The sequence below is a fragment of the Chelonus insularis genome, unplaced genomic scaffold, assembly GCF_013357705.1.
Source record: "Chelonus insularis isolate UGA/USDA-ARS -01 unplaced genomic scaffold, ASM1335770v1 contig_121_pilon, whole genome shotgun sequence".
Classification (NCBI taxonomy): domain Eukaryota; kingdom Metazoa; phylum Arthropoda; class Insecta; order Hymenoptera; family Braconidae; genus Chelonus; species Chelonus insularis.
The window spans coordinates 952,585-979,484 of record NW_023276363.1 but is presented as its reverse complement, the minus strand read 5'-3'; the positions used below and the strand labels follow the sequence as shown (position 1 = coordinate 979,484).

At 30.3% G+C, this 26,900-nt stretch overlaps 6 protein-coding genes across 9 annotated transcripts; 4 read left to right on the top strand and 2 right to left on the bottom strand.

Moving 5' to 3' along the window:
- The first annotated feature begins 56 nt into the window (after positions 1-56).
- On the top strand, positions 57-1,363 carry LOC118066126 (uncharacterized). The gene is made up of 4 exons (XM_035081926.1): positions 57-397; positions 463-719; positions 820-1,013; positions 1,100-1,363. Exons 2-4 carry the CDS (start codon positions 502-504, stop codon positions 1,264-1,266), a joined length of 579 nt encoding a protein of 192 aa, XP_034937817.1. The 5' UTR covers positions 57-397; positions 463-501; the 3' UTR covers positions 1,267-1,363.
- A 176-nt stretch (positions 1,364-1,539) lies between these two features.
- On the bottom strand, positions 1,540-6,301 carry LOC118066175 (motile sperm domain-containing protein 1-like). 3 transcript variants are annotated; one of them, XM_035082016.1, is made up of 8 exons: positions 6,265-6,301; positions 5,920-6,138; positions 5,686-5,849; positions 5,463-5,619; positions 5,249-5,392; positions 2,451-2,640; positions 2,138-2,356; positions 1,540-2,065 (listed from the first exon to the last, which is right to left on the bottom strand). In XM_035082016.1, the coding sequence occupies exons 2-6, from the start codon at positions 6,056-6,058 to the stop codon at positions 2,600-2,602; spliced, it is 645 nt and encodes a 214-aa protein (XP_034937907.1). In that variant the 5' UTR covers positions 6,059-6,138; positions 6,265-6,301; the 3' UTR covers positions 1,540-2,065; positions 2,138-2,356; positions 2,451-2,599. The 3 variants fall into 3 exon arrangements, with proteins under 3 accessions (XP_034937907.1, XP_034937898.1, XP_034937918.1); XM_035082027.1 differs by lacking the exons at positions 1,540-2,065; positions 2,138-2,356; positions 2,451-2,640 and adding an exon at positions 5,140-5,171; XM_035082007.1 differs by lacking the exons at positions 5,249-5,392; positions 5,463-5,619; positions 5,686-5,849; positions 5,920-6,138; positions 6,265-6,301 and having other exon boundaries at positions 2,451-2,761.
- LOC118066187 (eukaryotic translation initiation factor 4E type 2-like) lies at positions 2,916-4,334 on the top strand. Its single transcript, XM_035082039.1, has 5 exons — positions 2,916-3,152; positions 3,354-3,414; positions 3,485-3,724; positions 3,794-3,946; positions 4,006-4,334. Exons 1-5 carry the CDS (start codon positions 3,133-3,135, stop codon positions 4,192-4,194), a joined length of 663 nt encoding a protein of 220 aa, XP_034937930.1. The 5' UTR covers positions 2,916-3,132; the 3' UTR covers positions 4,195-4,334.
- Positions 6,302-6,600: 299 nt separating the features above from the next.
- Positions 6,601-7,308, top strand: Sem1 (Suppressor of exocyst mutations 1). Its single transcript, XM_035082048.1, has 3 exons — positions 6,601-6,848; positions 6,940-7,036; positions 7,114-7,308. Exons 1-3 carry the CDS (start codon positions 6,764-6,766, stop codon positions 7,163-7,165), a joined length of 234 nt encoding a protein of 77 aa, XP_034937939.1. The 5' UTR covers positions 6,601-6,763; the 3' UTR covers positions 7,166-7,308.
- A 114-nt stretch (positions 7,309-7,422) lies between these two features.
- LOC118066166 (uncharacterized) lies at positions 7,423-10,435 on the bottom strand. The gene is made up of 2 exons (XM_035081996.1): positions 10,138-10,435; positions 7,423-10,060 (listed from the first exon to the last, which is right to left on the bottom strand). Exon 2 carries the CDS (start codon positions 10,007-10,009, stop codon positions 7,556-7,558), a length of 2,454 nt encoding a protein of 817 aa, XP_034937887.1. The 5' UTR covers positions 10,010-10,060; positions 10,138-10,435; the 3' UTR covers positions 7,423-7,555.
- Positions 10,436-10,881: 446 nt separating this feature from the next.
- Positions 10,882-26,670, top strand: aop (anterior open). 2 transcript variants are annotated; one of them, XM_035083049.1, is made up of 6 exons: positions 10,882-11,742; positions 12,125-12,304; positions 24,132-24,369; positions 24,456-25,115; positions 25,205-25,454; positions 25,541-25,811. In XM_035083049.1, exons 3-6 carry the CDS (start codon positions 24,159-24,161, stop codon positions 25,809-25,811), a joined length of 1,392 nt encoding a protein of 463 aa, XP_034938940.1. In that variant the 5' UTR covers positions 10,882-11,742; positions 12,125-12,304; positions 24,132-24,158. The 2 variants fall into 2 exon arrangements, with proteins under 2 accessions (XP_034938940.1, XP_034938947.1); XM_035083056.1 differs by lacking the exons at positions 10,882-11,742; positions 12,125-12,304 and adding an exon at positions 13,802-14,499 and having other exon boundaries at positions 25,541-26,670.
- The last annotated feature ends 230 nt before the right edge of the window (positions 26,671-26,900 follow it).

Here is a 26,900-nt window from a genome sequence, read left to right as displayed (position 1 = left end):
TTTATTCGTTTTTTACAATTGCAACGTATTCTACCTGTAATGTAAAATTTTAAATTATAATATTTTTGTTATAAATAAATTCAACATTTGAGTTATTTTGTTACGTATACATATACAAATGTTACATTTGCTCGTTTTTTTAATATTAATATTGTAACTAATATATACAATCGAATAGTCAATGACTCACATGATTTTATGTATTATCTCTTCCTCACTCCGTCATCCCCTCTCTTCTCCAAACGAGATAAATATAGACCCGGCGAAGAAAAAGGAAACGAACAAGATGTGAGGAGTCTTTTGTCAGTGTCTACATAAAGTATACAATTTACAGTATTCAAAAAATTTTTTACGAAAAACTTCAATCGTTCACAAAAAGATTCAATGAAAATTTAAGGTATTTTTGTATTTTTTGTTTTTTCAATTCGAACAAAAATAATATTTTATTCAAATTTCTTTTAGTTTTCAATTTAAAAATTCATTAAAAATTTGACAACAAAGATGTCTCATTTGGAGCGCAAGATTTATTCCAATCCACTTAAATGGAAGCTTAGGACATTTTTCTATCTATTTTTTTTTATAGTAACTTTATACACGATAGTTATCCGTAAATCAACGTACCAAATAGTTGTGGAAAATACCATAAAAAATTCAACTCCTGAACAAGTGTGGGAGTATGTGATAGACTTTAGTAACATGATGAAGTTGAATCCTACAATGTAAGCTAAAACTATCTTTTTGTTTTACTAACTTGTTTTAGATTATTGTTAATGAATTTTATAGTTTTAATACATACATATGAATTAACAAATTATTTAGTGAAGAATTCCGGATCATAAATGAGAGTGGACCCCCAAACAATTGGAAATATTCAGTTCATTACAAAGAACATTTATATTATATACCATTTATAAAAAATGAAGCAACAGCTGAGTATTCTACAAAACATGGTGAAAAAGATTATTTTATAATATCTAATCATGTTACCTGCTTTTTGAAAGGATTTTTCTGTGGTAACCATAAAAAAAATACTCAGTAACTAAATAATTAGAAAATTTTTCAATATAATTGAATTAATTTTACGATTTTTTTTTTACAGTTGGTTCAGATTCTGAATTTAAATTTTCCAGAAATAACAGCGGAACAACATGTACTGAGCAAGTAAAATATGAATGTCCAATGCTCTTTTATTTTTTGTGTCGTGGAGAAGTTTTGTATCAGCGACATGAGATAATGAAGAGATTAACTCAAACTTTCTCTCATTAAGTTTAATATTTCAAATAAAATATTATAAAAATATTAATGACAATAATTAGTCAAAGAATTGAAATAACTTATAAATATTTAAAATGAATATATTATTTTCTATTATTTTTTATACTATTAATTGATAAATTATTATATAATTAATATTCGTCAATTATTTATGTACAATAAAACATATCTACAAATAACTTTTATATTTACATACGTAAAATTATGTAAATCTATGTAACATTCAATAATATTTCTTCAAAAGTATGATTATTATCTGTCAAATATCAACTGTATCATTATTTCTGTTTTGTTCATAAAATTAATAAAACTTTTTTAGACTCATAATATTGTAAATAATTACGTAGTTTTATAAATTATTAATTTTTGTTGACATTCTTTGTAATGTACGAGTAGAAGGGAGTGGAATGCCCATTTTTTTAAGAGCTGCATATCCATTATTACCGCAAATAGATTTTAATTCCAAAGCACGTTTAACTGTATCGTAAGACCACTCTCGTGGTATTTTTTTGGATAATAAAGCTTTTATCTGATCTTCATTGAAAACACGACATAATGCCATTCTGTACTTATCTTTTCCAAGCCTTTCTTCCAATATTCGTACTTTGTATTTACAACATTTTAACTTTTTACGTAATATCATTACTTCTCTCTGCTGCTTATTAAGGAACTTCAACAGACGTTCATTCAAATGTTCTTTTTCTGCTTCAGATATTATAAAAGTATCGAGTTGAGAATTGGAGTCTGTAACAGACAACCTAATATCTTCAGTAGTTGAACCAGCATTCACCTAAAAAACAATGAGTTATACAATATGATCTTACGTTTATTATCCGTACAATTAGGTTGTTCTGATACTGACTAAAATTTCGTTTTGATTAATATTCTCAGTATTAAAAGAAATAGATTCATGAGAAAGAGTTTCTGAATTCACTAGAGTTTGTTGGGCTTCATTGGTTCTCATTGGTATCACAGGTTTTTTTTTAATATAATATCCAAAAATAGTAGGTACTGCATTCGGTTTTAATTTTCGTTTATTGTCAACTCGTTTTTGTTCCCACATTTCTGGAGCAAAGTGGACCTGTCATAATATATGATACTCATATGAATATATAATATTCGTATACTAAAGAAAATAGAAATTAAAATAAATCAATCAAATAACAATGTTATACCTCACATAAACAACTGTTCTCTTTGGGTAACCAATTCGGTAAATTTACATTTTTTATCCATTCTGCTCGACGTAGTGGATCCCGAGGAAATACTTTCATCAAATATCCTTTAGTTGAAGAATTTGTACAAAACGGAGCTGAACATCCTGTCATGTTATTTTGTTTATCTTAATTGCATCTCGATTGTAACCTACACAATTATTAAGGTTTTTAATTTAGTAATGATTTAAATGGTATTATTTTCAAGAAAAAATAACAAAATAAATTGTAATAATCGTGTAAAGTCTTGGTTATAATAGGTTGTTGATCAAATAGAATCATAAATAAACTGAAGATTTTTTTTAAATACATATCAAGGAAATATTTTATTTGCAATAGATAAAGTAGTCTTCTGCATTGAAAAAAGAATCATACGTAACTATTGCCATCTACGGTACAATCCTATACTATTACGTATTTTCGTAAAAATTTGTCGTCTTTTCTGGAACTTGTGTGTATGATATATATATTTTTTGTAGAAAGGCAATCTCAGCTGTAATTATAAAGATATACATGCGCGTCGTATTGAAATAAAAGTGATATATATTGAATACGTAGTACACATTTTTTATATCATTGTACCTGCTTTAATATTGCTCATAATATTTTATGAATATTAATACATATTTATAAATTATTTAATATGTCTGAAAAATATGATACGTAAGTTTTGTTGAGACAGTCAGTTACATTTCATTGTTATTTTCCAATTGTCCAACAAATTATTTTATTTATAGATATTATAAAACATTAATTGTTTTTTTTTTAAGAAAATTATAAAATACTTTCTTTTATCGTAATATTAATTAAATTATTAGGTCAATATATTTCATTTTTTTTTCAAAAGTAAACAATTTTTTTCAGCACAAAAGTGAGTGATGAGAGTGGTGATGAAGAGTCGAATGTATCTCTCAAATTGAGACTGGTATATTAGTTTTGAAAATATTTACATTTGAATTTGAATTTTTTCATTTATGACATACATTATTTTTTAGCCCCCTATAGAAATAGGTCCAAATGAAAATCGTTTACAATATGGTTATGCATTATGGTTTAGTAGACGTTCTGTTGGCAAACAAAGTGATAGACGTTATGCAGAGAATTTAAAATTTATTGGACGATTCGGAAGTGTTGAACAATTTTGGTCTCTCTACAGTCATTTAGCAAGACCATCAGAACTATTGCCATACTCGGATTTCCATCTGTTTAAAAATGGTATAAAACCCATGTGGGAAGTAAGTACTAATATGTATCCATATGAAACTTGACAAAGATTTAAAAATTGACATAAATATTGTATGGAGGATTTAGCCAATCGACAGGGTGGAAAATGGGCAGTGACATTAAGGAAAGGTTTAGTAAATAGATGTTGGGAAAATCTTATTTTAGCAATGTTAGGAGAACAATTTATGGTAGGAGAAGAAATCTGTGGAGCAGTGGTATCTATAAGATTTCAGGTAAGATATGAAGTGAAATTTTTTATGACATATAATTTTTTCATGTACTTTTTAAATAGGAAGATAAAGTTAGCATATGGAATAAAACATCTTCAGATACTGCAACAACTGGACGAATTAAAGATACTCTTCGGCGTGTTCTTCAATTGCCTAGTGATGCTTTAATGGACTATAAACCACACAATGAAAGACTCAAACATGCAATTATTAAAAGCCAAAGTGAAGGAGCTGTTAAATCGACTTTTTAAGACAATAGAATTACAACTAATCATCAGATGTTATGTATATCATAACATCAAATGTATTATTTTTTATAATTGAAATTGTTATTGATATAATAACACAAAAATAGAATTATTCATTTTTTTCATTTCTAAATTGATAAAATGTTTTAAATATTTTTATCATTTTAAAAGAAAGTTATCCAATATACATTATTTGTAAATAAAAGTTTCATTCTTAAACAGACCAAATTTATAAAACAAAAAGAATAAATTTTTATTCAATGCTATTTTGGCATAATTTTGGTGAAATAAAAAAAAATGAATTATACTCATACGTTAATTTTTTTTATTCCTTATTTTATTTTATATAATTATGTTCATTAAAAGATTTAATCGAAATTTTGATTACTAATTGAAAAAAACTTGTAAAAGTTATATAGTAAAAATAAATTTTTTAAAAAACAATTTTTGGAGTAAATAAAATATTTCAAGGATTGAACTTGAAATATTTTTTATTTTATATTAAAAATTAATTTTTATACTCTAATTTTGTAATCCTTATCATGCTATACAGTAGCAAATACAAAAATTCGGATAGTCATTAGTTAATATAGTTTCATTTTAATCTAAAAAATTTATGACCACAACTCATGACAGGTTTAAATCATTTAAAAATGTGAATTTACTTTTTGCAGCATATTCCCATTATAATGAATTTTATAGACATTAAAAATATGGTCTATTGTATAATAAGCGCACGTAGTCCATAAAAACTTTATACGTGTATTGAAATGTAAGGACAAATCGACTATTCGATTATTTTCAATGAGTAAAAATTTTACAGACTAGCATCATAAATTATGGAGTAATAAGTTAAAGAATGTTTAATATATTAAATGTTCATATTGCAGATATTATGCGCGTTGTAAATATTTTAGATTTTATTTCATTATTTTTGAACTTTTGTTGTTACAATCGTAGAATTATGGTTGTAACCATTCCTACGAATATAAAATGAGAAATTGAGAAAAATTTTGAAACACAATTTTGCTATTAAATTTAATAAATGTATACTTACCTAGTACAAATGAAAATATAAGTTTAAAATTAACAGAAAGATGAAGATATTCAGGTATCCGATGACCTCGATCACCTTCAGTAGGTAAAAGTAATCCAATTATACACACAATTCCAGCAATGAGTGCCACATAATTTGTTCCTCCTAAAATACATATTTGAAAATGAATTTCTTATAAAGTTTTTAAATTAATAAACAATAAAAAGATGCATACTATCAATTGTTCTAACTTGTGGTGGTAATGAATAAGACCTTTGTTGTTTATTTTCATTGATTGGAAGCTGCTGAAACATATCAGGGTCAGGGGTTCCTCTTCCAGATTCACCAGCTCCAAGTAAAAGCTTAGCCTCAATGTCTTTTTTTCCTATAATCTAAAACATATTGATAAACCAATCCAATTATTTGTTAATATAAAATTATAAAAATTATTTTATTACCTGTTTAGTGTGGTGCTCTTGCATTTGAATTCGGAATTTATCAACTACATTGCAATTGGCCATCATTAGAGCTGTGTGTCTTACTACAATATCCACACAACATCTTGACTTTATTGTTCCTTCTGGATCAACTACTTTATATTTATTTGGAGCAGTACTTAAAACTGAAAACCGTAGACGGGTTAATCAAGTTCAAAACAACATATGGATTCATGCATAAAAACAATAGCTTACCTTTGAATTTTATAGGAAATTCATATGGGTTATATAGTGTTAAAACTTGTTTATGAGTTGATTGATCATCTAAAAAAAACGTTATGCTTTGTGGAAAAACAAACACTGGAAACTTTCTGGAGGTACGTAAGTTTTGCATTTTTTATTCTTTTTATTAATTTATTATTGTTAAATTCTGACCATCTAGAAAAATTAAATTGTTATCGTTTGGATAGTCATCTAAAAAAAAAAAAAATTAATGTAATCATTTAAAATATTTGTAATATCAAAAATAAATGAAAAATGATTTCATTGCTTGAAAAATATATAAATTTTGGGAATTATAGAAAAAATTACAAAAAATACCTGTTAAAAAAGATTTTTGGAGAATTGAAATAAAATAAATGTCTTATTTCGATAAAAATTAAATCTATTGAGCATCTAGATTATATTAAATTACTTGAATTTACAATATTAACAAAAATATAAAATTCATTAAGTAAAAAAAGAATAATCACTTTTTGTATCTTATTTTCATTGTCACAAATCTACACTACAAGTTATCATCACACAACAGTCATATTCTGTGTGTAGCAATGACATGACAGGATGACGTCATTAATATTTGTTCTGTTATACTTGTATCGACAAGAAACTGCATTTTCAGTTCATTGAAAATCCTATGAGTGTCGTAACAATCGCAACTACAATAGTAAAGTTCAACACTATTTTTTTTCAATTTACTAACCTAAAATCAAAATACAATTCAAGTCGGTCATTGTGATTGTATACGGATTGCTCTCATACTTGATATATTATTTAATTTGTTTTGTTTGTGATAATAATCTGCAAGTAAATCAGTAAAATGTCTGATAGTAAAAGTGATAAAACTAAAGTCGATTTAGGATTACTAGAAGAAGATGATGAATTCGAAGAATTCCCAACTGAAGGTAGGATTTGAAAAACATCTACTGTTTTACGAAAAACAATATTTACAAACTTCAATGATTGCAAATATGCTGATTCACATGTTTCTTTTAGATTGGACTGCAAAAGATGAAGACAATGAAGATATAAGCGTTTGGGAAGATAACTGGGATGATGACGATGTTGAAGACGATTTCAACCAACAATTAAGGTTGTTCACAATTTTATTAGATGATTAAGATTTTTATTCAACTGAATTTAATCTATTTTTATTATCTTTTTCAACAGAGCTCAACTTGAAAAACAAAAAAATCAATCTGAAAGTGCATCTAAAGAATAAGAATGTATACAAACCACTACTCAACGTTAGACAGTTACTTTACAAATTAATATCAACAGTTTATATTATTCTGTATTTATTAAGATAATCATTTCGTCAATATAATTAATTTTTTTTCATAAATAATCTACTTTTATGGATTTATTATTACATTATTTTTATTAAAAAAATATTTTGATTATAAAAAATAGTTAAAAATAAAAAAAGTAAACTACACAAATAATATTTCACTAATAACATAAGTTAATTCTCTTTAATATAAATATTTCGTTATTTCAGAAATACATAATAAAATTAAATATATGTATACGCATAAATGTCTTTCTGCCTTAAAGGTGCAATCAGGTACTTAGATATTGTTTTAAAATAAAATTTAAATGAACACCACATTTATGTTACAGAGTCTGTTAAATCATTTTTGCTCACAGCTAATAATTCTAATGCAAAAATATCTAAAATTTGTAACATTAAATCATGATTTATTTTTTTTATTCGCAAAGATCCTATTAAGAATTCAATTATTCTATTGATATCATTTTCTCCAAAAATAAATTTTATATCCATTGTAATTTTTGAATTTATAAGATTAGATAACTTTTTTTGTAATACTTCTATTGAATCTTTTTGTTCATCATTAATTGATTGTGAAAATATAGAGAACTTATCAATGTGTTGGAATAATTGTGAAGTATACTTATGAATTAATGGTTCAGTAATATTTCCAATGAATAATTTTGTCCATCGAACCACTGTTTCGCGTCTCAAGGTGTTATTACTTTCAACACCTTCTAAAATTTCACAAATTAAATCTATAAATGCACAAGTCATTGTTAATTTACTATCAAGCTCATCTAATTCTTCATCATCCAGAGTATTTCTTGTTTTCCACCAATGTGAAAGTAATTCTGTGTCTCCGCTACCTTCAACAGATTCTACAGCTTCATAAGCAGTATCGATAGAGCAATAGTCAATTCTATCAGAAATTAATGTTCGCAACTCATGTGTAATATTTTTTGTCTTAATATCTTCCACAAATCGCCATGGTATATCTGACAAAGGCATAAGTGTTGAAACAGGTACAGAGTCTTCTTCTTGATCCATTTCAAAACCTGGTACTACCGTTCTTAAAGTATTAAAAACTCCAGTGACTGTCTTTGCTAAGAATCTATCGAACCTAGGAGCAACAGCATCAGCTTTTTTACTAGCTCCACTGCTGGGTCTTAAGAAATGTCGTAATTGAGTTGGTGTATGAGGTGACAATCGTGAGCACAAAGTCTTTAGATATGTTTCCATTTCAACACGACCTCCTTCTGGTAAATGAATATTTGACATAATAATTGTATAATTTGGCAATTCTTCTAAACTTTTGTGCAATTGTACAAAATCTGCGTATTGTCTTCTCACTGTGGCTGTGGTTGTTTCAAACATATCTTCGCCATGTTGTTCAACATCATCAAATTGAATACAATAAAGAAGTTGTTGAGACCCATCAGCTGATGTTGTAAATTCTGTCCAAGGAATGGCTAAATTAACAAATTGATTATTATCACACAATGTATAAAATTTTTCTTCAACAGGTAATGGGCTAGTAGTTGTTGATTTTTCTTGGAGTACATTTCTAAGTCGAGCTATTGTAGTTGCAAAGTCTGTTGGTTCTTCATAGACTGGTGATATACGATCATCGTCGTCTTCATCACCCAACTGTATGTCATTTAAATCATTCCATAGACCATTATGATCTATTGTTGAAAGGCCATCGAGGCATAAAGAAACACGGTCAGTAGTTTTAGACTTAATGGCTTCTTTCGGTACTGTGATTTCTACAATTGGAGGAGTATTTGATACTGATTGCGGTAATTGAGGTAGAGGTCGAGTAATTACGGCTGCTGTTGCTGAAGTTAACCCTGTACTCAAACCTTGTGAGACAATATCATTGTTTGTATCTTCAGATTTTAATTTTTCTTTTGACGATTCTAATAAGTTAACTACTTGAAGAAGTATCCAATGAGGACTAGAAATATCTTGAAGAATAACTAATAATTTTTTTGCAAGTACTGATATCAATAGTTTACAAGGTAATGAACTACTTAATTCCCATTGAAGAAACTCACTAAGTAAAATTGTTACAAGCCGATGCAATGTATGCTCTAAAGCCGAAGGATTACGTGATCCTGGATGCGAATATCTATAAGCTTCTTCAAGATTTTTGGCTTTTTCTTTTTCAACACGACGTAATGCTCGTCTGTATTCTTTGAAATGTAGCAATAATATGTCAGCTACTTTATGTGACAATTTAGTTCCATCAATCACAGTAATTTTTGCATAAATTTTTTTAAAGAGTTTTTTCAAAATCTCATTTGACTCATCAACAAATATTTTTTCATCACTTACAACATTATACCAGCTATGAATGAACTTTTCGTCAATTTTATCAATGGTATTATTTAATAATGCATCTAGCCTACTATTTAGATTGATAAAATTTTGTTCATATATAGCTGCATTATTTTGATTATTATTTACATAATTATTTGCTTTTACGTCATTTTGAATTTTATCAGAATGTGTTGAAATTGCTGTAGATTCTATATCTAATCTTTTATATATTAAATTTTTAAGAAATTCCAAATTTATGGGTGAATTAGCCTTTAAAGATACTTTCAATAAGTAACAACTACACCAAGTTGATCCTGCAATGATAATTACACACCAAATTAATGAAATATAAATTGAAAATGGTGTTAGACCGCTCCATTGTTCGATAATAAGACATAATATTGCGCATATGATACTCGTTATCAATAATATCTTATTTGACCAGCTTATATAAATTACTTGTTCCATAATGAAAATCACATTGCACTTTGTTAAATATTTCGTGTCAAAGTAATGAACCTGTAAATGTAAATCATGATGTCTTAGTGAATTAAATGAATAATTTATTTAAAAAGTTCAATACACGAATATATTACCTGCTATTCATATATTTGTTTATGATAAGGAAATTGCATTTACTTTTTGTATCTATACATATGTATTTTCATGTATGTGTATAAATGCATAATAAGTAATTATGACTCTTACATATTCTCACAAGATACAAGAGATAGAAATAGTTGAGACAATCACTGAATAAACTGTCCATATACCGAATTCGCAATACATAATTGAGAAAGTTATTTGCACTGATATATGTTACGGTTTATGATATATGCTTAGAATATCTCTGTATGCATCCTCCTTCATTTTCACGCAAGCGCATGAGCTTAGAATTTTATGGCGCATGTTCAAATTATAAAAGGTGCATTATACGAACTTTAATGAATTTATTTTTCATTCTTATAACGAGATTTTCTACACGTTAACTTTTTATAAATAATGATAATAATAATCATCATATGACTCTTTTTATTATCATGTTATTTCCAATTTAATTGCAATATTATGATAATCACTATAACATCGATAATAAATAACGATTTATTTCATTACAAATCACACCTTTAAGTTGTGAAATCATCAATAAGCATCATAAGAAAAGGATCTTGATAATAGTTTAACTTGTGCGATCGCATATCTCAATTGATGTGAGTAGCTATTCCGGTGGGACACCCTGTCATACAATCTGTGAGAGAGGAAGAGAGTTAGCGAAGCATATCCAAAGTAAAGGAAGTTACATGAACCTTAGTTCCGCCTGTTCTTTCGTTTTCGTCTCCAAATAATGATTCTTAGTCTTGACCGACTAACAAAGAACAGATCATTGTTTATAATATATAATCTGATAAAAATATACATGTATATGGAAATTAAAACTCAACACTTATTTTTTACATAATTTGATAAACGATAACGGAAGTAAATGAAAGAAGATCAGGAGAAGGTAATTTATTGTCAGTGTCTTTAGACACATGTTGATAATTTTTCATCTACAAAAGCGGAACAGGAACTTGAGACTTTACGGATGTTCTAACCGTTGTATTCACGTGCAACGATTTTATAAAGTTAACAGTTTTGACCTTTATGTAACGGAAGTAAGTGAGAATCGGAAGTCTTTTATAAAATAAAGGAACATAATTATGAAGGTTTCAGTTCTAAAAACCAACCGTTTATAATTTCTTGATTACTATTTGTACGTTAAACTGTTTTTATCACCAAAAAACATCTGACAGATATCTTTTTTTTTTAGGTTAGGTCGACATTTCTTTGATAAGTAGTTAATGTATTAATCTTATTATTGTAAAAACACATTACTTACTTATTAATATTACATTTAAGATGTGCTTAAGGCATGAAAGGTGAGATTTTGCGTCACGTTAAAAATGAAAATAAAGAAAATTGCAAAGAGAAAGGGCGCGAGGATCGTAGACCTGCATCGGGTTACAACATCGGATTGCACATTGCGGCATGTATAAATCGCCCGTTACGCCATTCCAATGCGGTGAGGCCGTTGAGAATGAAGACCCTCTTGCAGGTCCCTCGACCGACCAGTGAGATCCAGGACAGGTTGCGCTGTTGTTGAGGAATGTGACGCGTGTAACCTACGACGGAGACGATGAGCAACAGGAGACATACTGAAGGTGCATCCGGGATGATCAGTATTAATGCTTACCTTATCCACTCCCTAATACCGCACCTCCTCTTTCACTTTCTTTTCTTCTTTATACACTCAAGCATAACATACTCAATATAATCGTTAGCTTCATTATTATTATTATATTATTTACAAAACATTCATTTAAGCTATTTCTTTTTAATGCTTTTTTTTTTATTTAAAATCTTTGATTTATTAACGAAATATTAATTTATCGATTACATGTTATAGTTTTACGTAATTAATATTTAGTAGTTCATGAAAGTATAGATAGCATGGTATTATTTATTTTTTACAAAAAATTAAAATTATGTTATTACACAATATTGAGGAAAAGAATGAAATGCAAGAGTTTGTTATTATTTCAGATAGGATATCATTTATGTTGTCTGGGAAAAAAATTGAAGATTATTCGTCACCTATAGAAGGATCAGCAGCCTACCACATCCTTTCTACCTTGATCATCGGAGACGTTACAGACGACCACTATTTCACCACCACAGCAAACCATCGAAGTGGAACTCATAAGCTCTGGCAAGATATAACAGGTAAAACAGGTTTGTGGGTGTCTTGAACTACCTGTCCTGCTTTAACTTACCCTTCTTCTCTTCATCTACATCACCCTTACCACCAATCTGACACACACACGAAACTTGAGTTTCTTTATTATTGATTCTTATATGGAAAGTGTTTTTCAACAAGAGGGTGGAAAATTTTTTAGTATAGTCAAGATGATGATGATGAGAAACAAAAATATATCTCACTTAGGTAAACTTTCTGACCCGTGATCCCATCTTGAGTAGATGTACATTTATGCAGTAGTAGTATGGAATGTGGAGGAAAGAATGCAACGCGGATCCAGAAGGAAAACGAGCTGAATAAAAAAAGGCCCACTCACTTACTGCTTCAGATATCTGTATACATAAGTTTTATTTTAACTGCGCAATATGTATGAATGTCACAAGTAGTTTAAACCTAATTTTTGGTTGAAAAAAATTTTTTTTATGTACTTTATAGATTGTAAATATTTTTAAAAGCCATTAATCATAATCAAATGATAATGGAGCTGTGGAAATTTAATAATTTGACCTAGATTTCCAATATACTACAGATTAAAATATTTTTGTACTCTAAAAAGATCAATAATTGATACACGAAAATTTACATTTTTGTTGAATTAATGTAAAAGATTCAATCAATATCCTGATGTACAAATGTCATAAAAAATACTTAAGGTTCACCATAAGACCCAAGTCATTTAACAAGTCTATTCTTTGTTCACTTTATGATAATCATCAGAAGAATGAATTGTCATATTGTGATCAATGTAATTTTAAAAGTCAAGAAGATGTCTAATAAGAAGAAATATGATGTAAAAAAAAGATTTTGTCAAATCACGTTCAATCTTGAGTATAATAAAAAAAAAAAATGCCTTTACATTTAAATCAATTGCGCCACGCAAATTGAAAAGGTCAAACGAGCGTGGAACGATAGCATTGCCCACATCGTGAAGATTGGTACAATTTCCGTAAGACAGATCACCGATGAGAATATTATAAATGCCGCACGTGACGACGCAATCAGGAAAAAGAGAGAAAGGGCGAGAAGTGAGTGGTGAGAAAGAGAGAATATGTAGTATTGGATGAGAGATGCAAGGCATAAGTAAATAAGAGAGAAGAAACGATAAAGACTAAGCGGCTGATTGTTAGCCACTTGCAGTTATAGTATGAGATAAGGAAGCTACAGGCAGCTACAAGGAAGTCTTCACCCAGTCAACAATTCTCGCTGTTTGATCCCCTTCCACATTAGTCTATCAGACGGAGCTGCTGTTCGGGAATAATCGGCGCCATTCGTCTCACTCCAGTGGTCCAGCTTCGCGTGTTTCCGTTACGATAGGAATATTTTGGCCAATACATGTTGTGAACGCAACTCAAATGATCCAATGACTTTAGTTGAATACACTTCGGCTTCTTTCGTCTAAAAAATGCCTCTTCTCTCACTCCCTTTGTCACTCGACTTTGTGAATATCAGAGAAGGGGAAGAAAAAGACAACCTTCCGCCATCCAACATTTCCTAAAGCTGAAGAGTGGAATTGAGTGAGGCGACGATTCTTAGCATTCTCAGTTCAGTTTGGTTCAGTCGCTCGTCAACCTTAAAAAGTGGCGGTGCTATTTGGTGCCGTCCGTGTTATTTTACTTCATATAGTGCGTAAACATTGAGTGTAAATAACTCAAAATCAAGTATCAGTTATTAATTGTTTTTTATTCACTCGACTTATTATGGTACATAAAAATGCTGTTATAATTATCATCTGAAATATACTACGAATATATTGAATGGAGTGCAAATTCATGTTAAAAAGACATTCAAAAACTTTCTAACCTAAATCTTAAAATTGACTGTGATACTACCGCAGTTTATTTGATCATTTTTTATTTAGGTTCATTACAAGATTTCATAATCTCATGGTGTTTTAGTTATACAATTATTGGTAATGAGATTATATACAATCTCTTGTGATTTATATTTATAGTCAAAACAAAAGTTTTATCAAGACATTTTGCTAAATAGTGCTTCCGTGAGGTTTTTTATGTATATTATTATTCCTCAAGGAATAACGTATTGTTTTTCATTCGTCGCTCAGATTGACCAATGAACAGTGGTAAAGTGCATGGTCTATCGCAACGGCGAGACGACAACCAGTGACACTCATCCTCGAGTTCAACATAAGTAAAAGATCAAGGTAATTAAAAAAAAAAAAAAAATATTAAATACAATTGGAATTATATTTTATCATCATCTATTAAATATTGATTTTTTTTTTTCTAATATTTGAAACAAACATCCAATTTGCACTCTCATTATATTCAATAAATCAATTCTAAACAGTTCAATACAACGATTAAAACTCTATGCTTTTGCTTTTTGTCATAAATAAATATAAGGCAACACGAAATAAGTTCGTGAATTAAATTGTGTATCTGATAAGCCAACTTTATCTAGATTTTACAAGATCATATTAAGATTGTTATATGGTGTATATTTGACCATCAATCTTTGATGATCGATTGCCAGGAAATAAAAGTAATGACGTAAGCTATTAAAGAATACGTTTAAAACGGAAATGCTTACATTCGTATGCCAGTCATATCTATGCTAAATAATGTGAAAACATTTTTTACTTGACAATTTATTATATTTTATAATGGAAAATATTCCATTTTAATCAATTCACAACAATTACTCCATTTTTATCATCCATACAATCTATATGAATTTATTTTTTTTTTTTGTATTCGCTATAAAAATAACAACTTATTATTTTTTATTACTTTTGTATTGCATATTTTTTATATAAAATATGAAGTTCACAATTGAATGATAAAAAATGGTATTTAAATTCAACATATGTTGTTGTTTACTCCAATATTCATTGATACAAAAATGAATGTTTTTTAAAAATTTTTTTTCAAACGTGAACTAATTAAAATAAAAAAAAAAGTTTATTGCATAAATATTTTTTTTTATATACAAAATGTTTCTTTATGATTTGAGCTGCCATCTCTTGGACATGAAACACAAAGACATTCGCATTTCCTCCCCTCTTTAACTTAACTTTACTATGCCGGAAGAACTTGCCGCACCAAACGACGAGTATCGCATGCAGTTATTTTTAGTTGTTTAGTTATGTATTACTCATCATCTTATCTATTTGTTTTCCTCCCGTTTATAATCATGCTAGATTAATCTTTTATTTTGACTTTACAGATAGTTAGTTTCAATTTGTATTTATTCGCTTTCAGCATAAATAGTAATAAATTTGACAATAAATTCTTTATAAAGTGATAAGATTCAACTCATAATTTGTTTAAATTATATGGATACCATGATTATATATTCCATTTTGCAAATTGACTCCAAAATGAGTTTGATTTATGCATAGTATAGGGATTTCATTCTCTCTTGGATCTAATATAAAAATGGATATTAAAAATGATAAAATAAATATAATATTGATAAAACAAGTTGCTAATAATGATTCAAGATAATAAATAGTAGTAGTAGTAGTAGTAGTAGTAGATGGAGGAATATATTTTTGGTGTTTCTATTATCGATTTATTTTTGAGTCGAGCGTTTTGTTGTGAATTTCTATTCGTTGTGTACTCTCCCCCTTATCGTTAGGGGTTACTTATACTGTCGGGATGATGCCAGTAAAGAAGGGGGTGATGTAAAGCTATAGGGTGGGTGAAAATAGGGTTGAAAAGGGCTTTCGAAGCGTAGCTCTGTCGGGACTGCCGGAAGAGAGTAAAACCCGGAAGCTAGGGTGATGAGGAAGTAACTCTCCCGACAGAAGTATATTTTTCTGAAAATATATCAGCTATACATTCACAGTAGATCTGAGATTAAAGATGAAAATTGATTTTCTTTTCATCTTATTTTTTTTATTTTGTTTAGAAGTATTTAAAATTATTTTTAAACACACACGTATGTTTCTGTTTCGATGAAACAATGAACGATTGTTTTTTCCCTGACATTAATATGTGTTTTTTTTTCTTTTACTCATGATTTTTAATTTCTTAGTACAAGTTAGATATAATATATTCACATGGATTGGAGTGAAATAAAATAGGAAACTGGGGAGATGTAATTGTATCGACAAAAAGAGTAAAAAATACTTGATCGTATACGGATGAAAATATCTAGCCTATACGTTTTATGTTTTGATAAAGTAAGATAATTAGTAAGATGAATAACGGTATGTTATCCGGTATAAATGTTAGTTCTTACCGTGAGAGAGGTTATAGCTCGTCGTCAGAGGAGTATTCGATGACTTAGCAGAGAAGAAAACCGGTCCAGTATCCGGACCGGAAGTACGGACCTTGGACTGCGTCACAAATGTTTCTTTCGTTCGTTTTTAAAGGTAGTGGAAATGACAAAGTGGTAGAACAAGACCGCCCAGTCGACTTTGCCGGTTCCTAGATTTTGTATTCTGTTTTCCTCTCACATTCTCTCGGTATTTTTTCTGTCTCCCTCTTTCTTCTTTTTTTTCAAAAATAAGAAATGCGAAAAGCTAAGCAAAAGAGAGACTGTAACAGCACGGATGGAGAACATCCGGCGGACCCTCGTTACTTTCTTAAAGAATGCATTTTAAAATGATACGACTAGCTTGGTAAATTGTGAAAGCGAAAAAATAATGAAAAGAAAAAGAATTTGATAAATGGTGAAAATATAACCACTGTCCTTTTGTATTGTGCATTTATTCTTCTCAAGAGCTACAAATATTTTCGTCGGGATTGCGCATAAAATTAGAATTCATTTTAAATATCTTGTTTTGTCTGCTGTTTTTAGTCTAATATTTATTTTAAAAATCTTTTTTTATAAATATATCTGCACTGTAAATAAAATCATAGAAAATATAAATATATTATAAATTGTCATTTCAAGAAAAAAAGTGCATATTCTACAGGATTTATAGATTAACGTGAATTATTTATACAAAGATATTTATCATAAATTCATGTTTCAGTTGGAATTTAAATGATGATTATTCCTTTCATCATTTTAACTCTGAAACATTCTGTCTTCGTTCTAGGTATTTTGCTTCCTTATCTTGTCCGGTCAGATCTACGTTTAGAATCTATTATTGTACTCACTTCCGTCTAACGCGTATTTATACAATTAGTACAAGACAGAAATTTACACCTATGCAGTCGTTTTCACTCATGATAAATAAGCCAATTCTTAATATCACTATTTTATTTTAAAATATTTATATTACCCTATTATCTATTTTTTATTTAAAAAAAACTCAACAATAATTTGTTGTTGTTATCAATACTAAGTTTACCAAAAATAGTTTAGTGAAATGTAATATTTATATACTCCATAATTAGTATAAATATAGTAAGAATGTTATTTTATGTCTTTTCCATGCGGTAAACATTTTTTGTAGGTTTATGATTTCAATCAAGCTCAGATGAGACCAACGCAGCGTTAGATTTATTCTTATTTCATAATAACATTTGAAGAGCTTGCAGCGATACGAATTACTATACACTAGCATCTGGACATAGGACAGTTACAAAAATCATTTTTAATCGAACAATAAAAAGAAGTGATGAATAAGGTTCCTTTACCTAGATAAAAAAAAAAATAAATTTAAAATCTTTTCTCACGCTCAGTCACACTTATACAATAAATTCTTCATTTCTTTTACTATATATACAAAAAGAATTCTTAGTCCACCTAGTGATGCCATTGTATTTCGATATCGAACCTTGTTCAGTGTATATATAATAGTATACATAAATATAGTAGCAGCCACCCACTAGACATTGAACTGAAGACTCAACTCTCTGTACTCCAAACTTGAAGAGCTTAGAATTTAAAGCATAGTCATATAGATGAGCAAGTTTTTGAGATGTCGATAGAAGCAGGTAGTCGGCTTCTAGCCGGATATATGCAGGTAGACTGCTCCTTTTATCCAATATGTTGGTTAAAATGCTTAGAATATTTTTATAGAAATATCCTACCTTCCTTTTTTTTTTATTATTATTATTTTTTTTAATTAATGAGAACAGTTTGATTCTATTATAATTAATGAAAATTATATGAGATCAGTTTTTTTTAAATTTAAATTTACATACAAGTGATTATAAGACTTATGAAATCATCCATTTAATTTTTTTTTTCTCTTTAAATACATCATTGTTAAACTTGAATAATTGTCTACTCGTGATTTTCAATCATTGTACAGGCGTGCACTTAAATTTGAACATTATTCTTGTACTTAGTGAAATGTTGAGTGCGCAAAGAAGGGAAAGAGGAATACAATTATTAAGGTGAGCTTCCACAACCGTGAAGTCATTTCCCGGAAACTCTAATCCAGTTCGTCATTGGTCCGAAGGAAGCACACTGTCGTAGACAACTCAGTATTTCCGTCTTGTACAATTTAATTCTCCTTAAGGACATGTTCTTGTGATTGTCAGTGATCAAGAGTCCTAAGAATTGGAAATAATATTATTTTAGCATACATCTTCTATATCAAGACATAATAACTCACTAATACATAAGTTATCTTAAAGTAAATGATGATCAGAAGAGTTATGATCATTATTCCAATGAGAACAATAGAAATAAGGACATTACCTGACAAATAAGTATTTGCATAAATTGTTATAATATTTATTATGATATGTATGACAGTCCATTCGAATGAATAAAAGTAGATCAGTGTGAGAATAAAGTGCTTGTTGTCTACAGCGTCTCTTACATACCAGCGATTATCATCATTAACAGGTCTTGCACGTAGTAATCGACTGCATTGCGTAAGAATTAACTGAGTGCGAGAGACTTGAAGCAGCTTGGCCGCAGTCGAATCGATGAATCGTTATGTAATCATATCTTACGAAACAGGAAATTAAAAAAAGAAAAAGGAAGAAATTAAAAAAAGTGAGAAACTGGAAATAAGAAAGTCGGAACGATTCCATCATATTACATCATATTTAGTCATTTATTCAGCTATAATGTACTACTTTATATAGATACTAAGTTCAAATGTATACCATTGACGATAAATTATGTACATAAATTTCATAAAAATTGCCAAAAAAAATTTTGAATATTTTTATTATTGAAAATTTATCTGAATTTGGCGTTGAAGATATACTTGAGTCCATGTGTATACACATGTAGAGAGTAAAATGCTTAAGGCTATACTCGGAAGCACTGACAAAGCCTGGAATATAGGTTGAACAGAATGTGATGTAAGGGGCGGAGCTGCGTGAGAGTAAGATGACACGACACTCTTTAGATGAATTAAAAAGAATAAAGTACTTCTACCAAAAATTCCAACGTCACCCTTTCATAGATCATAATAGTTATCTGTTCGCATGTCTATTTTAGTTTCGTTAATATTTTTTTATTAAAATTATTTTCAAATACAGTTATGCAATGAAGTATATATCTTGAACTTTTTGTCTTTTCACAATTATTATTATAAAGAAGAAGATTGTTAACTTTTACCATCATCATTTGACATTTACTTATTTATATTTTATTAATCATGTTATCCTCTAGAGTAAACACTAATTAAACATCAATGAGAACGTGAGAAAATTTGGAGTAAATGATGACAAATTTAGAAAAAGTAAAAAAAGAAAAAGTTATGCACAGATGATGGGGCCATGTAATTTGAAAGAAAATACTTAACAGTTCCGTTAAACACTTGACGAAGCTAAAAATGCATAATGGATCTATCAGGGAAGAAAAAAAATGAATAGTTTTGGTGAGATGAGACTGATGAAGCCATAGAGGGATTGTGGGTCGTGTTTTTACTTGCTTAGGGTGAAATTAAGAAGACTTGTAGAGTACAGGATATGGAGGCAAAATATGTGGATTGTATAAGAGGCGGAGAAGCAACCCGACTCTTAGATGGATGGTCACAAGATGGGGGAGCAAGGAAAGAATCCTCTTCAGGCAGGTTTTAAGATCTGGACCGCTCACTGAAGTGATTCGTTCCCATGACGAGGAGCTGGTGGCGAGTGACGAGGGTGAACTGGGCTTTTTATCGACTTCCGGTTGATGTTACTCGCTTGCACGTGCAGCTACGGCCTCGCTGCTCTCTTTGTGGGGGCCTCAGTGATTCTCAATCGTCACTTGACTTAACCAAGTGTAACAGGTTGCTTTGGAGTCACTTATTTACCCTTCATTCCATATTCAATATCTATTTTTTTAATGTACTTTATTTGTATTTCATACTAACACATTTTTTATATTAATCGACATTTATCACATTCAATTTAAAACAATCATCACGAAAATATTTCCGTGTATACATAAGTCGAATTAAAACACCTGGGTTTTTTTTTGATAAGATATCATTCAATTGTAAATCATCATATGTAAAATTGTTAAGTTTCTTCAATATATGTGACTATCATTTTGATACATTAATTTATTAACATACATATCTAAAAGACAAATTACGAATGATAAAACAGGGATAATTGAATCAAAGTTATTCTTCGAAGGATCTCATAGTTTCCTCATACGTCATTTTCATTAGAAATAAATGTTAGTAGATGTGTCTTGCGAATTCTTGGTTCCTTGTGTGCGACCCTGGATCGGTCGGTGACCCCAAACACCATCATACTGGCGCCTTTTGGCCTCCACAAGGCTTCTTTTTCTTTTATTTAGGACTATCATTACCACGTGCGATTTTTCTTACAATCAAACTCCAACTTGATTTATTAAAGCTTCTATCATTCTTTCCAAGTAATTCTTTTAATATAATTAGATTACTAATGAATAATCAATTAATTCAAAAGAAAAAACAATAGTGGTATTCGATGATATATGATTTATGCTAATAATGTTCATTTTCTTCATTGATTATTAATCGGTTAATAATTTCCCACTAGGAAGTTGATTAAAATTAATATTAATTTTATAATTTAGGAATATAATTTATAATTGAGCGATTAAACTAACATTGTCTACTATGTGTTTACTATACGTTGACGCACGCATAACGAACGATTATGTTTGCACACATAATATGGCGCATGCTCAACTAGTTAACAAACGACTCAGACCTCCTCCCTACACTAGCTGGGCGTCATGTCGATGTCGCGTACCATCTTGTGTCTCGTTATTTCATCTCGGGAATGACCGATTATTCCCGAACATCATTCGGAAATATTCGAGTTACTGCTCCCGTTGTTTTATCACATTTATCTATATAAATTGAATTTATGAGCAATGAATTTTGGACTTCAAACTTAAACATATCATAAAACAATATTTAAATTGTAATAATAAAAAAAATTTATGTTTTTTTCAATCGTCCTCCATATTATTGTAGATATCATTAAATTGAAAAGAACTATTCATTTACTATGAAGAAAAGTACAGAATACATTATTGCGTTATCAATTATCAATATTCTTTAAATACGTAATTCTATCTAAAATTTGTTATATCAACAGGTTATATCACCTGTTTAAATATTTCTTAATCCCACGTAGTGACGCCAACATGAGAAGTAATTTTCTCTTCGAATACGACCAAGTGCGGCAATACTGCAGGAAAAAAAAAGGTGACGAACCCGGAAGGATATAAGTAATATTAATGAAGGAACGTGAGCAAAAAAAGTATTATTTATTCGTGGAAGACAAATGTAAAGAGCTAATTGTTGAGAATACTAATCGGCTGTATATACGAATTATTTTATATCTCAAGTTCTAATAAAATGAAAATCAATGAGCAATCATGATTATTTCAGCTGTCTATATTACGCAGTTGAAGAGAAAAAAAAAAGAGTAATTAAGAAAATAGTTAGCTTGCAATTGGAATAAATGAAAATAAACACAATTCGCATGATTTAAGGAATTAAAGGCTTGGAATTGAACGAAAATAAGGAAGCGGCAGATGAATTTTCGCCTCGACAATTGCACAAGTGACGTTATTAAAACCATTTAAGCAACGTACTCTTTGGCAGAAGCTGTAAAGAAGATGGGGACAGAAGTGAAGAAGGAAAAGAAAAAGAGGAGGAAGAGAAGAGGTCACTACTCTTCCCAGGAGCGTAACTTCTTGCGAGATCGTGCATCGTATAGTAGCAAACAAGCAGGCTCGTAGTATCGCGGAATCGACTACAGTGGTGCTCAATTGACTTGAGTGTTAAGCTTCCGGATTGCGCCATTCTTACGCGTTCTCCTGCGAGAAAGCGAGACCTAAAGCCGATTGCCGTTGGTTGGCCGATATGTATTATGTAAAGCTCTCGTGTTGCTTTATGAATAAAGCATTATATTACAAACTTTTGACATGAACCAAGACAATGTAAGGCGCACCTATGGTTTTCTTGCTGATTCTGATAATACTGTAAAGTTGGAGTCGACCTGGCCTGGCCTCACTTGGCCTGACTTAGTGGGCCAGCTGCAGACTAAGAACGTCGCTTGTTTAGCCACGAGGTCGCGTTTCAAACGTGAGACCTTTCGCTGTATCGACTTCCGACAAGTCGATTAAGGCGATCCCGTATCTCGACCTCGTACATACTCTCCTTAATTCTGTACATGCATCCTTTATGTCATTATTCTTTTAACATTGTCATGATTATTCTCATTTTATACATTATTTGTTTCCACTTTAATCTTCTATGTCAATTTTTTAAAAATCATTTCAAGTTATCATTTGAATAAAATACTTCATTATGATATAACACTAATTGATATTTCATTAGACTAAGTTTTAATTCGCAGAAGAGTACGTTTGTTTTCTTTTTCATCCTCATTGTAATCGTTCTGATTAAGATATGATGATCCAAGTACATAATATAATGTGTGATGTCTGTAGGAAAAAAAAAACTTCCAAGTTCTAGCACTCAAAGTATAGAACCCGCTACGTAGGAGAATCTGGTCTGTTACTTTTCTTGCGTAAGAATTGAAGTAGTGGAGAGCGGAAAGGTAACGTATATACATGAAGGCATGAGATAAAGAAACCAGAAGTAAGAAAAAGAAAGAGCAAGTGAGAGAAGGAAACGATCGGGACAACGATGACAGTGATGTTGTGGTGACAAGGAAAGAGAAGAAGCAGGGGAACATGGAAGAGAAAAGAGAGGAGAGAAGGCATGAAGAGAAGGCGGACTCCCGGCACGCGAAGGTCGATGTGCCGTTGTCTCGTGTTGCTCACTCGCACCAGGAAATTGCCATCTTCCACGTCATGGCCTTTCAATGGTGATACTTTAACGTTAATCTAGCAGTCTGCAGTTACACGAAATATTCAAGCAACATGTGTGCTAGCCAATATTTTTCTTCATCAATAATTTCTCGCAACGTTCATTGTTTAATAAATAAATTGTAGTAAGTGGGGTCAATATTGGTCAGTATACATACTGAAGCCAATTGACGATGACTTCACTCGTGGTGTGTCTTTAAAGAATTAATATTAATCTCGTCAGAATTTCAATTTCGAGGCCAATGTAATTAAAAATATATGTGTTCTCTTTCTTCTTGTCGAGGTCGATTTTTTAACGGAAGTACCTTGGACGTCGATGAAAATATAATATGCAAATCCGGGACAAGAACGGATACTGTTCTTCCTGCTATTGCCATCAATATTTCTTATATATGCAACATGCTGCCAAACGTTTCGCGTACATTGAACAATGAAAATTTTGTAAATACTATTACTTAGTAAAACGGAAATTTTATTTCAAACATTTAATTTTAATTAATGATATTAAATTAATTGTTTACTTGTATTTCTTATATGATAGAATTACGAAAATCTGATTAATATTTTTAAATCAACCTTAATAGGAAGAAAATGAAAGATAAATTTTTACGACATTAATAACTTGTTTATTTTTTGTTACAGCTCGAGTGATAGAGTGAACGTTGTGTTATGAAACTATTGCCGACGATTCAGTTGCCGCAACTACCGCCGGTCTCTACTGCTGGCGGCATGACGGGAATGGAGTCCCGTCTCCCACCAGGGATATCTCTACCTTTCAGTCCTACAGATTTGTTATGGCGATATCCAACCATGAGCTTTCCATCGCATCCACCACAGAGTCCTTTACTAGATTTTAAAACCCATTTGCCTTCAAGTTTAGGTTGGTATTTTTTTTTAGAATCTAATGAATATTGTATAAGTGATAACTGTAATTATGCAACTAATATAAATAAATATTTATTTCAGCTTCTGATCCAAGAGTATGGTCGAGGGAGGATGTTGTAACATTTCTACGATGGGCTGAAAGAGAGTTTGATTTACCGCAAATCGATATGGACATGTTTCAAATGAATGGAAAAGCGTTGTGTCTCTTAACGAAATCCGATTTAGGTGAGAGGTGTCCAGGTGCGGGTGATGTTTTACATAATGTTCTCGGAATGTTAGCGCGAGATTTCAATCAACTGCAACGATGTCTTCCAAGCAGTCCAGTAACGCCTACGAGGTCTTCAGCTTACCCTCTGAGTCCTCATTCTCATCCTCCAACGCCGACATGGGTAGAAAGTCCATATGCGGCAAATCTTGCCTCACTCATGTCTGCCAACTCGGTGACACTTTCGCCGGCACCGTCAGTTGATAGTCAGGCGGGATCTCCCGGTCACACAGAAAGTAGTAATCAGATTCAAGTATATAAAAGTGATTCAGATGAAGACAATCATCAAAGTAGTAGTAGCCCGCCTGCAACACCTACGGCTCTTACGGCTCAGAGACTCAGTGAAGTTTGCGTCAAGGATCAACCAAGTCCCACTTTGTCATCTCAATTGATGCCGCTCACGCCTGGAGGATTTCGACCTGCTTCAACTGTCGCACGAGAATTTTTTTCCAGTGACACATCCGAACCAAATACAAGTATGTTTTAACATGTCAACAAAATATTTATCGTCTACTTTACATAATAACATTTTTTCTAATGTATGCTTTTTATTTTTAAAATAAAGATGGCAGACTATTATGGGACTTTCTTCAACAGCTATTAAATGATCCATCACAAAGATATACACATTACATAGCGTGGAAAAGTCGAGAAACTGGAGTTTTCAAAATAGTTGATCCACCAGGGCTTGCTCGTCTTTGGGGTATTCAAAAAAATCATTTGTCAATGAATTATGATAAAATGAGTAGAGCACTTCGTTATTATTATCGTGTTAATATACTCAGGAAAGTTCAAGGAGAACGTCATTGTTATCAGTAAGTGGAAATGATTTTTTATTGCAATAATTTGATTGAATTTTAAAATAGGCAATATTTAACAAATATTTTAAATATAATTTTAGATTTCTTCGTAATCCAACGGAGTTAAAAAATATAAAGAATATTTCATTATTACGTCAGCAAATGCGAATAAAGTCAGAGCCTGATGATGAGAGTACAGTGTCTGGCAATGGAATAGAAGCAGAAATTGATATGCCAACAGATCTTTCAATGTCAAGCATGAATCAACCAACATGTGAGCAGCCTCTTTCTCTTCATGATCCTCCTGCTAAGTATCGCAGCCATGCATATAATCTTGTCAAAACTAATCAAGAACCGGAAGAGCGGAAGTGACGCGAAACTTAGCAGCGACACATTCGATTACATTTATAAATAGTCGCTGTTATCAGATGTCTTAAAAAGACTATTACGTTTTACAAGCTTATTATTGTACCGAAGTGAATCTAAAAAGAAGACTGATTCATACAAATTGACAATCCAAAATGATCGTAATTTGTTTTTTTTTCTTTTTTGGAACGTTTTATAAAATCTCCTACGTTCATTAATGATCTGTTTAAATGTAAAATGTATATCATTTAAATTACCGTATGAGATTTCAACTGGATTTCCAGTGACTTCAGTACAGTCGTGATATTTTTTATTTTTCTTTAATTCAAAGGAAAATGGAAAAAGAAATTCAAGCTGAGATTGAATAATTAAATATAAATTTAATCGAGATGTGACTATTTTTATGCCATCTGCTCAATATCCAGTCATTCTTATTATTTTGACTTTTATAAAGAAAATGTGAATATAAAGAGGAAAGCTATTGTTGATAGTAATAATGATATACTCAGAGTAATAAATGATTTTTAATAAAGAATAATAGTGTGAGTGGTAGAGTTGCAGTGAGTTAAAATAGTCATAATAAGAAATTGTGCGCATAAATCGAATATATAAACTATTGAATTAAGAGAAAAATAATCCGTACATATTCGGATAAAGATGTGCCAAGAACGTTACCTTAATATTAGAAAAAATAATTTTGTTTTATGTACATGAAGGCTGATTTATTATAATAAGCTTTCAATGTACGAAATGTATGTATTATTAAGGCTCGCCAATTTTTGCACTAAGCCTTAACGAATTTTTCAACAATACAAAGTTAAGCATGTGCGAATATATTTGGCAGGTTGCAATCTTAAAAAAAAAATAGATTTATATGAGCAAGTATAGAAATTTTAGTGTAAATAAATATCTTTTAGATATAACAATATAAATATAAATATATATATATGCGATTTAAGAAAAAAGTAATCACAAGAATAGAAAAAATGTTTTATAAAAATTTGGGGCCAGAGTTATATTTAAATTTATATATAAAAAGATAATGGATATATATGTCTCCAAACAGTATATATGTGTATATATACATTTAATTTT